Source organism: Cherax quadricarinatus, chromosome 7 (genome assembly GCF_038502225.1).
Source record: "Cherax quadricarinatus isolate ZL_2023a chromosome 7, ASM3850222v1, whole genome shotgun sequence".
NCBI classification, from domain to species: Eukaryota; Metazoa; Arthropoda; class Malacostraca; order Decapoda; family Parastacidae; genus Cherax; species Cherax quadricarinatus.
Window position 1 is genome coordinate 4,143,974 of NC_091298.1, and position 18,484 is coordinate 4,162,457.

Below are 18,484 nucleotides of genomic sequence, written 5' to 3' on the forward strand. Positions count from 1 at the left end.
TAGTAATATATACAGGAGAAGGGGTTACTAGCCCCGTGCTCCCGGCATTTTAGTCGCCTCTTACAACACACATGGCTTACGGAGGAAGAATTCTGTTTCACTTCCCCATGGAGATAAGAGGAAATAAACAAGAACAAGAACTAGAAAGAAAATAGCAGAAAACCCAGAGGGGTGTGTATATATATGCTTGTTCATGTATGTGTAGTGTGACCTAAGTGTAAGTAGAAGTAGCAAGACGTACCTGAAATCTTGCATGTTTATGAGACAGAAAAAAGGACACCAGCAATCCTACCATCATGTAAAACAATTACAGGAAAACTTAAAAAATTTTCAACTTAATTGTTTTAAATTATGCTAAATTGTAATACTGTATTTTTTAATACTACATCAAAACTGTAATTATTCTCTGCCGAACTTACTAAAGCCACATAGTGTGAACTAGCTGAATATTCAATTTTCTTCTATTCACTGTAACTCACCTAATGACCATATGTAAAATTACAGTACTGTTATTGCCTTATTAATCTTACGTTAGTCTTAAGCTTGCCCAAAATGCTCTGCATATAAAGGGGCATTTGGCATGTTCACCAAATTGATACACTGCTTTGTACAAACACGTATCATGCTAAAATAAATTTGTTATTGTTATTACTATGTTACATACCACTACGTTATTGTGTATGACAGACAATCTATGTACGTGCTTTAATACAAATATACAATGCACGTCCGAGAGGTTAAAATATGCAAAATAAAATTTCTAGAATTTTTTTTACAAACACACCCTTTTGTTAACATGTACACTTGTAATACTCGTTATGCCCCATTCTACCTACCGCTGCTCACACTACCCTTCCTAGGAAGTCCTTGGATAGTTTTGAAGTAAAGTGAATAAGTCTAATGATTTTTGCTTTTACTAATAGGAGTTTTACCATGTTATAACTTAAATGTGTTATTTCAGTTGTTGTTTCATAGTTACTGTAATGCCTGATTTGACCTAGGTGAATTCCAGTGACCACTTAAAAGCAAGAGCACCTGGATGCTTACTTCTGTCTAATACATTCAAGTCAATTTTTTTGGTCATCCTCATCACATAGCTCATATTTGGTACTATACCACATATAAACTACAGTATTGTTAATCACTTAAAAATTCTTTGTTAACAAACCACTTACTTCTTACTTTGGTGGGAAATGGTTGGTGTACTAAAAAAAAAAAAATTATGTGATTAACAGTAGGGTTTGTATGTACCAGTACCAGAAAAAACATGATGAGGATGACAGAAAAATTGAAACAGAGGTATATAGATGGCTGATGCTGCAGTTCAAAGGTTCATTTAAAATGAGATGCTCACACACTTCTGGTAAGACAACTGTAGAATAAATAATGGTGAATGTGCTTCATTCTTTGAGTCACCCAACCTTGATGAAACAGCTGTGTTCAAAAAATGTATATAGTAATACAATTTGGAAGAAGGATAAGGAAATGAATTGAAACAGTGGCATTCTTATAGGATAAATAGGTAGTCAAATTACAGGTTTTATATCCAAAGGTTTACATAAGTTTGGGTTAACCCACCAACTGTAGTAATACTGATTCAATAAGTTTACTCTTACCTTAACAAAATTCTCAAATTACTCACATGAAAAGATTGTCCATAACATAATCATAATCTTTGCGTGATCTGTCTGGCAAGAAGCATGCAGAAAACACTATGACAGCTTCATTGCTTCCAAGAAGGTAACCTCCATGACTTAGAACCTTCTTATATGGCTCAATTACCTGTAAAATTAAATGTACCCAGTTACATGGTATTTATGTTGTTACTGCTTGGATAATTAGGTTTAAGCCTTTCACTGTCAGGGCCCCTGAAATTAAAAGTCGTGTCAATGTCATGTCTAAATATTAAGTAGTCTTTAAGCATTAAGATTAGTGTGCCCAAAATGCATTGCATAAGAGTGGCTTCTTTTGTGCATACCAATGTTTTATTACATATAAACTACATTACCCTAGGTAGCAGGTTGGTAGACCGCAACCACCCAGAGAGGTACTACTGTCCTGGCAAGTGAGTGTAAAATGGAAGCCTGTAATTGTTGTACATGGTGGTAGAATTGCTGGTGTCTTTTTTCTGTTTCATTAGCATGCAAGGTTTCAGGTACATCTTGCTACTTCTACTTACATTTGGGTCACACTACACATGCATGTACAAGCATATATATACACACCCCTCTCGGTTTTCTTCTATTTTCCTGTTAGTTCTTGTTCTTGTTTATTTCCTCTTATCTTCACAGGAAAGTGGAACAGAATTCTTCCTCTGTAAGCCACGCTTGTCATAAGAGGCGACTAAAATGCTGGGAACAAGGGGCTAGTAACCCCTTCTGTATCTATTACTAAATTTAAAAGGAGAAATTTTCGTTTTTCCTTTTGTGCCACCCTGCCTCCGTGGGAAATGGCCGGTTTGTTGAAAGATGATGATCTTCCACCAAATGATACCAAGAAGCAGCAGTAAGAGCATTAGCACCAGCCTTACCACCAATGAAATGTATGATTTTTTCAAGGAGTGAGGAGTCACAATCAGCCTGTCATTTACTCACTATTCTCAGTTTAATGGGTTGGCAGAGACAGTGGCTTGGGTGGCCAAAAGGATCATTCAACACAAAAGACAGTCTGCAGACCAGTGGCAGCTCCATAAGTTTTATATAAGAGAAGCTTTGGGCTGGCAATCTAATGCAAAGAGGAGGCGGGGACTTGAAACAATATTATTATTATTTGGGGACTGATGGAAGTTTTGGGAGAATCTTAACTTACAGCTGCTCCCTCTTGGAACTGCCCCTTATGAAGACCAATGCTGTCCCTAAGGCAGTCATGCAGGTTCCTCTTATACACAGTCAGGCTGAATGGTGGTGGTCAGTCTTCACTCTGCCAACAACATTATCTGCTTATATCTAGGGCTTTCAAGTGTCTCAGGAACTGCCACAGCCATGGATGACACCATTTTAGGTGAATTGCTGCAGCAGACTGATTTCTCTATTCATTTTCATCAGGGGTAAACAATGAACCCATAGAGATCATATAGCACTTGGAAAATGGGAGGCATTCAGGTTTGATCCAAGGAAGAAGAGGATAAGTCTAGTTCCTTGAATCAAGAACCCTGCACCTGCATCAAGACACCTTCCTTGAGGAGCACATTAGATAAAGGACAGCATTATGAATGCTTCCTCCCTAAGAGGAAAGTTTAGTTAATTTAATATCTTTATTATGCACTCCATACCTATCCTGTGGGTGGTAGTCAAAAGATTACAAAGGTACATAATGGGTCCAGGGACTGGGCCCCAAAGTTTTGATAGCTGAACAAGTTACAAAGGTAATGAACTCCAAGTAGATCTGAGAGGAAAGAGTAGATAAAGCAGGAGCATACTGGGCTGGAGGACATCACATAATCTTGGTTTCATCACTGTACTTCATATTCACTGCTTCGTGTTTGTCTTGCTTATATCAGTTAACCATGATACCTTTTGCTTAATTTATTTTGTTTTTGTATAACCCATTTTTACTGTGCTTTTGTATACCTGGATTATACCTGGAGATGGTTTTGGGGATCAATGCCCCTGCAGCCCGGTCTGTGACCAGGTCGGGCAGCAGAATTACAGATACATGTTATCTGTAAATAAAGAATAAAAATATCTACACAAAATGAATACCTTTTAAAATATATTTACATACTTTTTTTTTTTAACAAGTCGGCCGTCTCCCACCGAGGCAGGGTGACCCAAAAAGAGAGAAAATCTCCAAAAAGAAAATACTTTCATCATCATTCAACACTTTCACCTCACTCACACATAATTACTGTTTTTGCAGAGGTGCTCAGAATACAACAGTTTAGAAGCATATATGTATAAAGATACACAACATATCCCTCCAAACTGCCAATATCCCAAACCCCTCCTTTAAAGTGCAGGCATTGTACTTCCCATTTCCAGGAATCAAGTCTGGCTATATAAAAATAACCGGTTTCCCTGAATCCCTTCACTAAATATTACCCTGCTCACACTCCAACAGCTCGTCAGGTCCCAAATACCATCCGTCTCCATTCACTCCTATCTAACACGCTCACGCACGCTTGCTGGAAGTCCAAGCCCCTCACCCACAAAACCTCCTTTACCCCCTTCCTCCAACCTTTTTGAGGACGACCTCTACCCCACCTTCCTTCCCCTACAGATTTATACACTCTCCATATCATTCTACTTTGATCCATTCTCTCTAAATGACCAAACCACCTCAACAACCCCTCTTCAGCCCTCTGACTAATACTTTTATTAACTCCACACCTTCTCCTAATTTCCACACTCCGAATTTTCTGCATAATATTTACACCACATATTGCCCTTAGACAGGATATCTCCACTGCCTCCAACTGCCTCCTCGCTGCAGCATTTACAACCCAAGCTTCACACCCATATAAGTGTTTGTACCACTATACTTTCATACATTCCCTTCTTTGCCTCCATAGATAACATTTTTTGTCTCCACATATACCTCAATGCACAACTCGCCTTTTTTCCTTCATCAATTCTACGATTAACCTCATCCTTCGTAAATCCATCCGCTGACATGTCAACTCCCAAATATCTGAAAACATTCACTTCTTCTATACTCCTCCTCCCCAATTTGATATCCAATTTTTCTTTATCTAAATCATTTGATACCCTCATCACCTTACTCTTTTCTATCTTCACTTTCAACTTTCTACCTTTACACACACTCCCAAACTCGTCCACTAACCTTTGCAATTTTTCTTTAGAATCTCCCATAAGCACAGTATCATTAACAAAATGTAACTGTCAATTCCCATTTTGTATTTGACTCCTCATAATTTAATCCCACCCCTCTCCCCAACACCCTAGCATTTACTTCTTTTACAACCCCATCTATAAATATATTAAACAACCATATTCATATTCCATACTTCAAAAAAATCATATCCTTATTTTTTACTAAAAAAAATCAATATATATAATTGTTTAGCATGCCATTTATAACCACTCATTAAGTACCAAATTTTGACACTAACTTTCATATCAATTCGTCTCTCAATTCCAGAGATGACAACAGACCTCCATGATCTCTCTTCAGTGGTTTCCTGCGTCACTGTGTATTCAGGTAATGGGTCTATCCTAGGTTGAGGTCCAAGTCCTGAAACAAACAGCAAATGAGATCAGTACATGGCAGGGAACATCATATAAAAAGCTGGAAAACAGAAAAGGAAAACTGTAAAATTTGGTACTGTATGAACTTATTCTCCAGAGCATGATATAAATGAAAAAGTTAATGATGTTATTAAAAGACTGACAAACACATACATAAGCTCGGGTACTATTCCCAATCCTCTCTAAACTCTCCTTGTTCCTATACAATCTTACTTTGTCTTATACTTAACTCTCAATAATTCTACTTGTACACTGTACAAAGTACATATGCTCAACAGGAGTATTTTGCAAAGTTTCTTACATTCTCTTGTCCCTTTTTTACCCCTTACACAAAGGAACTATGCATGATCTCTGCCATTCCTTAGGTAGTTTCCCTTTTTTCACGCAACCATTATAAAACTATCATCACCAGCTTTAAGCATCTCGATCTTAATCCCATTTGTCCCAGCTATTTTACCCCCTTTCATTCTACACCCTGCCTCACACACTTCTCCCACATTCACCCGAGTGTTCCTTACTCCTACTTAACATTATTCCTCCTTGCCCAATGGATGATATTTATGCTTCCCTTCAATTAGCAACATTTAACAACTCCTCAAAATATTCTATCTATCCAGTGCCCTCCCCTGCAAACAAGCTAACATCACCCTTCTTTTGTTTTTAACATTCAAATCCAATGTTTTGTATTGTATTCTCATTAAAATTTGCTGACAGACCCATTTGTTGTTTACTCTCCTTTTGTACTCCCTCACTATTCATTCTGCTTCTCTTTTTCTCTTCACGTACTATGCCTTTTAGCAATTTAGTGAACAATGCCTAAGTGTAACTAATGCCTCATTAACTCACAATGCACTATTCAGCCTTTTCCAACCAGCTATATTACACTTGTCAAATTTTAATGAATACCCTGTAAATTATATTGTAACTTATTTTTAATTTCCAATCAATTACTTGTACTAAACCAACAGGCATAACTTCAAAAATATATAAGCCATTAGTTAAATCAGTGGGAGAGGACAAGGGGGATGGGGATACCATACTATACAAATCAACACTGCCTGCAGGGGAAAAGAGGTAAGAATATAACAGTAACAGTGAGAGTATCATAAAGATAACAGTATTGGTCACTGTCAGGAAGGGTGCAAAAGGAACCCATCATGGAAGAGCCAGTACTAGTAGCTAGCAGCCACTGATCCTCATAGTCAATGACTGCACAGATGCAAGGAAAGGGAAACTTAGAGCAGATGGGTAGCAAACAGATGAGACAAATATAAAGGCATAAGGGAGTTCTTCATCAGGGTACAATAGGATAAGTAGCTAAATGGGAAATGGACCTCCCACCACCACTGAATACTATATACTCCATACAAGTATGTAAGAAGACCAGTCAGGTATTGCAGTTTGTTATTGTTGTTGGTAGTGATAACAAAACTGGTAATAAAGAAAATAAGAATGTACTCACCTCCTTACTTGCTAATTCAGTCATTCCACTATTATTATTGTCATTATTAACATTCAGATTAATTGTTCAGTTACATTTCAACACTGAAGAAATGCCAACAATATGTGCATAGATTTTATTTAAGAATGAACAAAGTTAATTTTTTATAATAAAAACTAATGTAATATAACTTTTTACATTAAAACTATGATAGAATTCAGCAATTCATAGCTGCCAGGTCAGCAGACACGTGTCAATCTGATATTATGTAGTCAATTTTCATGTTAAATGTTATTTATTGACTGTCTAAACAGACTTGTTTTCAGTCCTACAAATAACATTTTCCCCAAATATGTGCCATACAAATACCATGTTACTGATTTTGCTTGCCTATTTTATTGAACATATTTGCAGGCCCACAACATATTTGTACTAACAAGGGCTGTGAGCATGGTTTTAAACATATTGGTGAAATACATTCTTATGAGATGAGGATGGGCTGGACAATACTGAAACAAAATCCACTGTAGACATTGGTAGAAGGCAAAATCTTTCCATCAAGTGACAAAAAAAAAAACAAAAAATTACTGAATTTTACCGTAGCCTTCATACGACTTCAAAGACTTGGTGCCGAGAACTGACTCACTTTCCATGATGGACTCTTCCAACTCATCGGGAGTATCAATGTCATCGGGTGTAAGCATGTCTGTAAACTCATCATGAGAGAGCATCTGAGCATCATCATCATCATCATCACTGTGTTGACTGAGAGAAGATATGGAATGTTGGTCATCATCAACAGCCACTGTTAACAATTCCTCAGTCACTGTAAGACGTTTTTTACGATTTACTTCAAGACTGGAGGGACGTTCTGTGAAGAAATGAGAAAAGATGCAACGTAATTAAACTATGAAAAAAAAAATTGGAGAAATAAGATGTAATTAGGTATGAGTGAAAAATGATGCAGATACAAAGAAAAACAAATATGGCTTGAAAAAATTTGGAACCACAAGCCTAAAATTTATCATCATGGAGCTATCTTTAAATAAAGCTATTGAAAATAAAGACCCATTTTGAATACTGTAAAACTTGGGCTCCCATGAAAAGCTTCTAGTCTGCACAAATGTATCAGTTGCAAAACTGTGAAAGCATTGCAATTATCTCTGGTCTTTTTAACTTGCCTTTCCTGAGAGTAACCTGACCAGTGGGCGGAGAAACCACAGCAGTGTATACTGATCGATCCTCTTCTGTGGGTGTAACAGGTGGTTGTGTGGTTTCCTCTCTCTCTGCCAAACGCACACCAGTACAGTCATCATCAGGATGCACCATGTATCGTAGGGCAGTAGGGGAGTTTGGAAAGTCAACTGATGGAACAACAGAACAATATCAGAACAGCAGAATGGATAAAGAAATTCTTCTAATGGACCATTTGCACTCTTAACAGTAGGTCTACTCTCTAATGTTCCTCTCAATAAAGGTTCCTTTTGCCACTGAAGGGCTCTTTATCAAGGGAATTAGACTGTAGCCTCCCTATCCCAAGTGTTATATGACCCCTATGGGTGTAATGCTCCCATCAAGAATGTAACGATAATAATCTACTCTTTTTTTTTTTCTTTTTCTTTTTTTTTTAACAAGTCGGCCATCTCCCACCTAGGTAGGGTGACCCAAAAAGAAAGAAAATCCTAAAAAGAAAATACTTTCAGCATCATTCAACACTGTGTGCTCAGAACACAACAGTTTAGAAGCATATAAGTATAAAGATACACAACATATCCCTCCAAACTGCTAATATCCTGAAACTCCACCTTTAGAGTGCAGGCATTGTACTTCCCATTTCCAGGACTCAAGTCCGGCTACATAAAAATAACTGGTTTCTCTGAATCCCTTCACTAAATATTACCCTGCTCACGCTCCAACAGCTAGTCAGGTCCCAAATTCCATTCGTCTCCATTCACTCCTATCGAACATGCTCATGCACGCCTGCTGGAAGTCCAAGCCCCTTGCCCACAAAACCTCCCTTACCCCTTCCTTCCAACCTTTTCGAGGACGACCCCTACCCCACCTTCCTTCCCCTACAGATTTAAATGCTCTCCATGTCATTCTACTTTGATCCATTCTCTCTAAATGACCAAACCACCTCAACAACCCCTCTTCAGCCCTCTAATACTTTTATTAACTCCACACCTTCTCCTAATTTCCACACTCCAAATTTTCTGCATAATATTTACACCACACACCGCCCACAATTTCTACAGACAGAATCTGCTCATCTAACCAAAAGAGACAGAAATATCCTATGTTTTTGTTATATAATGATGGATGAAACATCAAATCAAAGGCATGCAGAGGTCAATGAACTTAACATTGACATTAGACATAATGAATATCTAGTGTATGGTGATTATGCAACATGGGTTCATTAGGATACTGTTACCTGTCTCAGGTTCATAAATTTCGGTATCTGGGAGAGTATATTCAAGATGAGAAAGATTGAAAGGTGAAGGTTTATGACCTGCACCCAGTGCTGCTGCAGCACCTCCTATACCTGCAGGAGGCAAAATCCCACCCTCCACAGCTGCACCAACAAGTCGCCCGTTCTGACAAGGAGAAAGATAAAATGGTGTATATATACCTATAAGTAAAGCTTGTATGATTAGAATAAAGACTTAATAAATACAAAAAAAATCTAAGTAAAATGAAGTAGTAGAATGATAACGAACAGACTAAGGGCAGGAGCTAATGAGAATGCTGAGAAAAATAAGTCAAGTTTGTATTACAGACATCCTTTTGCATGGTGAAGAGCTTTTTTAAATTAGATTTTGTGAAACACTTATTGGAATGAAATATTTATAAAATATGCTACCATGAAATTGCCTGTAAGTTTATCTACGTACAATTACATATTTTTCAGATGATCACAAATAGTTTTTCTTCATATGTGTAAACTACCTTGGATAACCCACAAAAAGTCAAGCAATGTGACTTATTTCCAATGAGATTCTTATAATACCTAAATACATATTAGCCTTTTAGATGCAGCCAGAATCAGTTATGATTATTAACAGTAAAAACAAACTGGGTAAATGAAATGCATGGAAATGAATTACAATAAAAAATGTAATAAAAATAAATGAATTACACGAGCATTAACGTGAAAAAATTTAGTTAAATATAACATCTACACCAAAGTTAACTGTAAAAGAAATCACTTAACTCTCTTACTATAGCTTCACCCATTACGAACCTTTTAGCTCTCTTCCTCAACTGCTTTATACTAAGACTGGCTTTGACATAATCAGGCAACTGATTCCACTCCTTTACTGCTGTGTAATAGGTGTTTGAAGGCTAGCCTTCCACCAATTTCATCTGCCTCCATGACTCATCGATCTAACCCTCCCAGTCACCTTTTTCAAACATTCTTACTTTGTTACCTTCAGGATTTTCACCCTTAACCTCCCAGAGCTGTACATGAATGGTATACAGTTTACCTGGAGTTTACCTGGAGAGAGTTCCGGGGGTCAACGCCCCCGCGGCCCGGTCTGAGACCAGGCGTCCTGGTGGATCAGAGCCTGATCAACCAGGCTGTTGCTGCTGGCTGCACGCAAACCAACATACGAGCCACAGCCCGGCTGATTCGGAACTGACTTTAGGTGCTTGTCCAGTGCCAGCTTGAAGACTGCCAGGGGTCTGTTGGTAATCCCCCTTATGTGTGCTGGGAGGCAGTTGAACAGTCTCGGGCCCCTGACACTTATTGTATGGTCTCTTAACGTGCTAGTGACACCCCTGCTTTTCATTGGGGGGATGGTGCATCGTCTGCCAAGTCTTTTGCTTTCGTAGTGAGTGATTTTCGTGTGCAAGTTCGGTACTAGTCCCTCTAGGATTTTCCAGGTGTATATAATCATGTATCTCTCCCTCCTGCGTTCCAGGGAATACAGGTTTAGGAACCTCAAGCGCTCCCAATAATTGAGGTGTTTTATCTCCGTTATGCGCGCCGTGAAAGTTCTCTGTACATTTTCTAGGTCGGCAATTTCACCTGCCTTGAAAGGTGCTGTTAGTGTGCAGCAATATTCCAGCCTAGATAGAACAAGTGACCTGAAGAGTGTCATCATGGGCTTGGCCTCCCTAGTTTTGAAGGTTCTCATTATCCATCCTGTCATTTTTCTAGCAGATGCGATTGATACAATGTTATGGTCCTTGAAGGTGAGATCCTCCGACATGATCACTCCCAGGTCTTTGACGTTGGTGTTTCGCTCTATTTTGTGGCCAGAATTTGTTTTGTACTCTGATGAAGATTTAATTTCCTCATGTTTACCATATCTGAGTAATTGAAATTTCTCATCGTTGAACTTCATATTGTTTTCTGCAGCCCACTGAAAGATTTGGTTGACAAGAAGAATTAGACATGTGGAACATCTCATTATTGGACCTCTCATTAATGGATTTCAGCAGTTTTAGACAAAAATTTGATCGGACAAATGGTCTTATTATTGGACAAAATGGACAAAAATCTGCAATTCCACATTTTGTCCATAGCTATTGTGCCCAGTTGTCCTCAAAAGTATTGGGCCAAGTCTTCTTATTCCAACATTTACCCAGACCATAGCAGGCATGTCCAGGACCTGTCTGTTTTCGTTGTTCCCTGAGCTGTAGCCCACTATTATTACTATTTTTATTTACTACAGGTACATGCACAAGGTCTACAGGCCTAGCTGACATCAATGACATACTACTACATAGAAAGCCCCTTGTTATGCAGAGCATTTCAGGAAAATTAGGCCAGTTTTGTCCCAGGATGCGACCCACACCAGTCGACTAACACCCAGGTACCCAATTTACTGATGGGTGAACATAGACAACTGGTGTAAGGAAACACGTCCGATGTTTTCACCCCTTCACCGGGAATCGAACCCGGACCGTCACCGTGTGAAGCAAGAGCTTTTGCCACCAGGCCAATTTATTGTTTATGCTCACTAATGTATACACTAATCATTCAGTCTCTAATTTTCCATGGATATAGAGCATTTTGTGAGTTTACTTAATATGTTAGTGTCCAGTTGTCTTCTGCATCATCAGACCAGGTCCACTATTTCAGAAGACAACCCCATCATCATGAAATATTAATTTCAAAATTCAGGAGTTGCAGATACAATACAATTTTTATTTCCTTGCAAGATAACATTGATATTATGCGATTACAATAATGAGTTGCAGTGTAAAGAAAGCCACCGTCATGCCATGGCATTATGGGCAGACTAAATTTAATGGCTTACAGACTACTCAATACTAAAGAATTAATCATAGTTTGTTTGAGTTGCACATCTTTTTTTTTAAAGTAGAAAATAAGTTTACTCAATTTACAATCTGGGGATGTTACACTGGGACAGGGTGAATGTATTTTGTAGGTTTTGTATATCAGTAGTAAATATTCAAATTATATTATGGGAGTATAACATTGTGAGCTGTTGATAGTAGTTAATAGTATGAGCATGCTACAATTGGGTGAAAGGCAGTATTGGTTTGGGGTAGGTATCTTTACTACCTAAATGAGGAACCTCACTAGTAGTGCTGAAAACTACGTGATTTTTTTACCTGCATGGGGAATCTTAGGGGGTCACGGACGCCAGGTTCAAAGGTGTAAATGTTGTTAGGGATGTGGTCTGAAAGTGGCGACTGGTTGGCTAGTGTTCCACTGCTGTTGCTGGTTTCCGATACATCCATACTCTCCTCACTGGCTGGGTCCCCAATGCCGTCTCCCACCGAGCTGCATGAATGATCTAATTAGGTGAATTTATATGGTTTATATTTATTTATATTTTAAGTTTTAAGGAAAATGGAGTTTTTTAGAATATGATATACGTATGTATTAAACGAGCAATGTCCTATTATTAATTTTCATCGATGCTATTTCCGACTACTGATAAAAAGGTAAATTTTTCCTTAGCCATCTCTGATGCCCTGGTATGACTCAAGACCCACCAATGCATCAGACTCCATTAGCTTGAACTGGCCGAGACATGGGTAACTTCATACAATCTGCATCTTAATTGGTCTCCAGAGATGTCATTCCCTGCTGTGCCATATCTTGAGTTCAGTGAGCCTGCAGAAATATAAGTGTGATGGATGGTAGTTAGGTGCTAAGTTCCACAAGGGCAGGCTGGTCAAGCCTATGCACTGCAAAAAATAACATCACCTGGAAGGACAAGAGACTCAGTAGTTTTAGTTCCCGTATACTGGATTTCTCTGTTGTATCCCTTAAGAAAAAGATATTTTTGGGGAGATTATTAACCTTGGAGGGTTAATAAACCAAGGAAACAAGAAAGCTCTTTCATCTTCTTTGTCCCTAGGACACGACACACAACAGTCAGCTAACTCTTAGGTACCAATTTACTGCTTCTCCTGGGGACCAAACTACAATACTTAGGTTCTTTCAGTTAAGTAAAGCACTCTACCATTGTGCTTTGAAATGATCTGGAACAATTATCTGACCATCCTCTCATATCAAGATACGAAGCTTGGGGAAAGACAAGGAAGACAGCAGAGCACAAGCTCGGGGGTCAAAGGCCTCAAACCTCATTCAAGGAAAAGGATCTTGGGGTGAATATCATACCAAGCATATCTCCTGAGGTGCACATCAACCAAACAATTGCTGCAGCTTATGGGTGCCTGGCAAACTCAAGAATAGCATTTCAACATCTAAGTAAGGAGTTACTCACGCCAATGTACACTGTGTACATCAGGCCCATATTGAGTATGCAGCACCAGTATGGAACCCACGCCTAGTCAAACAAGTCAAGAAATTAGAGAATACAAAGGCTTCCCACAAGACTAGTCCCAGAGCTAAAGGGTATGTCCTATGATAAGATAAAAGAGATAAGATTTCATACGGATTTTTAACCCCAGAGGGTTAGCCACTCAGGATAACCCAAGACAGTCAGTACGTTTTTAAGGACTGTCCGTCTTATTTCCACTGGAGTCCTTCAATTTTGTCCCCAGGATGCAACCCACACCAATTGACTAACACCTAAGTACCTACTTGCCTGCTAGGCGAACTGGGATAGCAGGTTAAGGAAACATGCCCAGTGTTTCTACCTGGCTAGGAGATCGAAAAACGGACACTCAGTGTGAGGTAAAAGCACTGATTACCAGACCACGCGTTAAGGGAACTAATCTGAGGACACTAGAAGACAAAAAGATAGGGGGGCATATGATAATGATGCACAAAATACTTAGAGGAATTGACAAGGTAAACATGCCCAGAATGTTTCAGAGATGGGATACAATTACATGAGGGAACATATGGAAGCAGAAAACTCACATGAGGCATAGAGATGTTAGGAAGTATTTCTTCAGCCTCAGAGTTTTAACAAGAGGTACGATAAAGCTCTTGGAGCCAGGATAGTGGGCCTAGTAGCGACCAGCGAAGAGGCGGGGCCAGGAGCTGTAAATCAACCCTGGCAATCACATATAGATGAGTATACATATATTAGGCGAGTACAATACTACAGAGAAAAGTTCTTTTTTTTTATATACGGCCTGAGTTACAGGTTAAAAGCTATTATAATTTCTCACATTATTTTAAAGCTCAGCCCTGTCTCTGATACTAAAAATTCTAGAATGCGACTCACAGCAACTGATTAACACCTATGTACCTGTTTAATGTTAAGCGAACAGCGTCCTGCAACAGCTAATTACTATCGGCTTCTGTTTAATATCTTTATTATGCATCCCATAGCACCGATACACTGAAAAAACGTCTGACAATACCTGTTCACGTGCACTTTTAATATATTTCTCTTGCCATTCAGCGAACTGACCCCAATGGAAATAAGTCACTCTGTCTGACTTTTTGGGGTTATCCCAGGTTCTCTACACATATGCTGCTATGTATGATAATTCTATGTAACTGTATTTGTGTATACCTGAATAAACTTACTTACTAAAGACAATGCTTAATAACTAACCGCATTTCCATGTGCGTAGTTGACCGTAGTCGTCGTAGAGGTGACCAATGCTCCTCTCTATATAGCCAATACTGCTTAAGATGATAAACCAAATTTAGGTATCCTGATCTATTGGAGTTCTTGATTTCTGCATATAATCCATCTAATTACAGGCTCAGCCCGAGACTACCATTGCTGATAACGCTTCAAAATTGAAATGTTCAAATTCATTGTTTAAAATAACTCAATTGTACTTGATATTACAAAACATCCATACTTATTACTGCACCTATTACATACATAGAACACTTAACTCTGATATTAACCCTCCCCTCAAACATCTCCTTGCCAACCTCAACAGAACACATGACCATAACACAAGGCACAGATCACTCTTTGATGTTCCTCGTGTCCATCTCACGCTATGCAAAAACTCAATGCACATAAAAGGCCCTAAAATCTGGAATTCATTACCTGTAAATATAAAAGAAACACTACCTGTTTATAAATTCAAGTCTCTTCTCAAAGATCACTTACTCACATAAAACCAAATAAATACTGAATAACTGAACCTTATAAATTGTATATCTTAAATGTTTCTCACAATTATATCACATAAATGTTAAACCTAAAACCCAATCTAACTTTATTATTTTTTAAATACACTACCTAACAGAATACTTCATACGACTGAATGTACAACAATGCAAGCAACCATATGACCTGTCTTTGTAATACTCACTTGTGCTTTATAGTAATCTGTTTACATTAATGTCTTATCACTGATTTCATCATTGCTTAGTTAATCTAAAGTTAATTTTAAGCCAGCCCGTAATGCTATGCATAGTATAAGTGGCTTTGGCATGCTGCTCTTATCTGTATTTTTTTGTACCTCTGTATGTGTGCTCAAATTGTAAATAAATAAATAAAAATAAATATTGTAAATTGTCTACAGTAACTGTTACCATTAAATCTATTACAGTTTAGATAGTCTTAAGTTAATTTTAACCCTGTCCGTAATGCTCTGCATACAAGGGACTTTCGACATGTACACCCAACTATTACCTGGAGTTTACCTGGAAAGAGTTCCTGGAGTCAACGCCCCCGCGGCCCGGTCTGTGACCAGGCCTCCTGGTGGATCAGAGCCTGATCAACCAGGCTGTTGCTGCTGGCCGCACGCAAACCAACGTACGAGCCACAGCCCGGCTGGTCAGGAACCGACTTTAGGTGCTTGTCCAGTGCCAGCTTGAAGACTGCCAGGGGTCTGTTGGTAATCCCCCTTATGTATGCTGGGAGGCAGTTGAACAGTCTCGGGCCCCTGACACTTATTGTATAATACCCTGTACAACTATGTATTATGCCCTAATAAAATAATAATAATAATAATAATAATAATAATAATAATAATAATAATAATATTATTATTATTATTATTATTATTATTATTATTATTATTATTATTATTATTAATGTTATTATTATTATTATTATTATTATTATTATTATTATTATTATTATTATTATTATTATTATTATTATTATTATAATTATTATTACTCTTGGTTATACTGAAAAGCTTTTAGCTGCCCTGTTTACGAACATGACCAACAGGTGCCCTGGATTCCACGTCGCTCCTCCCTGCCATGTGACCAAGAGAAACTTCATCTTTGCCTTCATAAATACCAGATGTAGACCAAACGAAATGTAAACTCTGCCAGATGGACTATTGTCACACCTTGCGTCATTATGTACTGGAGTGCGATAAAATTAATGAATTTAGAGACAACTCACCCAGAAATGTTTAAATGGCAAAGTATTTTATGCACAGTGGTATATTACAGACCATTCTGGAGAAATACCCTGACTTTGCTAGCTGTAAATAAAGCATTACCACGTGTGTGTGTGTGTGTGTGTGTGTGTTGACCTATTTGTACTCACCTATTTGTGGTTGCAGGGGTCGATTCATATCTCCTGGCCCCGCCTCTTCACTGATTGCTACTAGGTCCTCTCTCTCCCTGCTCCATGAGCTTTATCATACCTCGCCTTAAAACTATGTATGGTTCCCGCCTCCACTACTTCACTTTCTAGGCTATTCCACGGCCTGACTACTCTATGACTGAAGAAATACTTCCTAACATCCCTTTGATTCATCTGAGTCTTCAACTTCCAATTGTGACCTCTTGTTTCTGTGTCCCTTCTCTGGAACATCCCGTCTTTGTCCACCTTGTCTATTCCGCGCAGTATTTTATATGTCGTTATCATGTCTCCTCTGACCTTCCTGTCCTCCAGTGTCGTCAGGCCGATTTCCCTCAGCCTTTCCTCGTAGGACAATCCCCTTAGCTCTGGGACTAGTCTTGTTGCAAACCTTTGCACTTTCTCTAATTTCTTGACGTGCTTGACCAGGTGTGGATTCCAAACTGGTGCTGCATACTCCAGTATGGGCCTGACGTAAATGGTATAGTCTTGAACGATTCCTTACTGAGGTATCGGAATGCTATCCGTAGGTTTGCCAGACGCCCGTATGCTGCAGCAGTTATCTGATTGATGTGCGCCTCAGGAGATATGCTCGGTGTCATACTTACCCCCAGATCTTTTTCCTTGAGTGAGGTTTGCAGTCTTTGGCCATCTAGACTATATTGTGTCTGCGGTCTTCTTTGCCCTTCCCCAGTCTTCATGACTTTGCATTTGGCAGGGTTAAACTCAAAGAGCCAGTTGCTGGACCAGGCTTGTAGCCTGTCCAGGTCTCTTTGTAGTCCTGCCTGATCCTCGTCCGATTTGATTCTTCTCATTAACTTCACATCATCTGCAAACAAGGACACTTCTGAGTCTATCCCTTCCGTTTACCTGGAGTTTACCTGGAGAGAGTTTCGGGGGTCAACGCCCCCGCGGCCTCCTGGTGGATCAGCCCCTGATCAACCAGGCTGTTGCTGCTGGCTGCACGCAAACCAACGTACGAGCCACAGCCCGGCTGATCAGGAACTGACTTTAGGTGCTTGTCCAGTGCCAGCTTGAAGACTGCCAGGGGTCTGTTGGTAATCCCCCTTATGTGTGGTGGGAGGCAGTTGAACAGTCTCGGGCCCCTGACACTTATTGTATGGTCTCTTAACGTGCTAGTGACACCCCTGCTTTTCATTGGGGGGATGGTGCATCGTCTGCCAAGTCTTTTGCTTTCGTAGCGAGTGATTTTCGTGTGCAAGTTCGGTACTAGTCCCTCTAGGATTTTCCAGGTGTATATAATCATGTATCTCTCCCTCCTGCGTTCCAGGGAATACAGGTTTAGAAACCTCAAGCGCTCCCAGTAATTGAGGTGTTTTATCTCCGTTATGCGCGCCGTGAAAGTTCTCTGTACATTTTCTAGGTCGGCAATTTCACCTGCCTTGAAAGGTGCTGTTAGAGTGCAGCAATATTCCAGCCTAGATAGAACAAGTGACCTGAAGAGTGTCATCATGGGCTTGGCCTCCCTAGTTTTGAAGGTTCTCATTATCCATCCTGTCATTTTTCTAGCAGATGCGATTGATACAATGTTATGGTCCTTGAAGGTGAGATCCTCCGACATAATCACTCCCAGGTCTTTGACGTTGGTGTTTCGCTCTATTTTGTGGCCAGAATTTGTTTTGTACTCTGATGAAGATTTAATTTCCTCATGTTTACCATATCTGAGTAATTGAAATTTCTCATCGTTGAACTTCATATTGTTTTCCGCAGCCCACTGAAAGATTTGGTTGATGTCCGCCTGGAGCCTTGCAATGTCTGCAATGGAAGACACTGTCATGCAGATTCGGGTGTCATCTGCAAAGGAAGACACGGTGCTGTGGCTGACATCCTTGTCTATGTCGGATATGAGGATGAGGAACAAGATGGGAGCTAGTACTGTGCCTTGTGGAACAGAGCTTTTC

At 39.3% G+C, this 18,484-nt stretch overlaps 1 protein-coding gene across 10 annotated transcripts in view; it reads right to left on the bottom strand.

Moving 5' to 3' along the window:
• Positions 1-18,484, bottom strand: part of LOC128686781 (protein prune homolog 2) — a 123,345-nt gene that overhangs the window by 46,603 nt on the left and 58,258 nt on the right. For 4 of the 10 annotated variants that reach the window (XR_008406700.2, XM_053773838.2, XM_070082231.1 and 1 more), the window contains exons 3-8: positions 12,238-12,409; positions 9,083-9,245; positions 7,830-8,012; positions 7,247-7,519; positions 5,072-5,193; positions 1,643-1,782 (exon numbers count right to left, since the gene is read on the bottom strand). Coding sequence is in view for 9 of the 10 variants with exons in the window: in XM_053773838.2 (XP_053629813.1) it covers positions 1,643-1,782; positions 5,072-5,193; positions 7,247-7,519; positions 7,830-8,012; positions 9,083-9,245; positions 12,238-12,409 (1,053 nt within the window). In the remaining variant the exon portion in view is untranslated. Of the gene's footprint in view, positions 1-1,642; positions 1,783-5,071; positions 5,194-7,246; positions 7,520-7,829; positions 8,013-9,082; positions 9,246-12,237; positions 12,410-12,624; positions 12,746-13,963; positions 14,483-18,484 lie in introns of those variants that run through there. The other 6 variants (XM_053773839.2, XM_053773841.2, XM_070082229.1 and 3 more) reach the window with 3 other exon arrangements.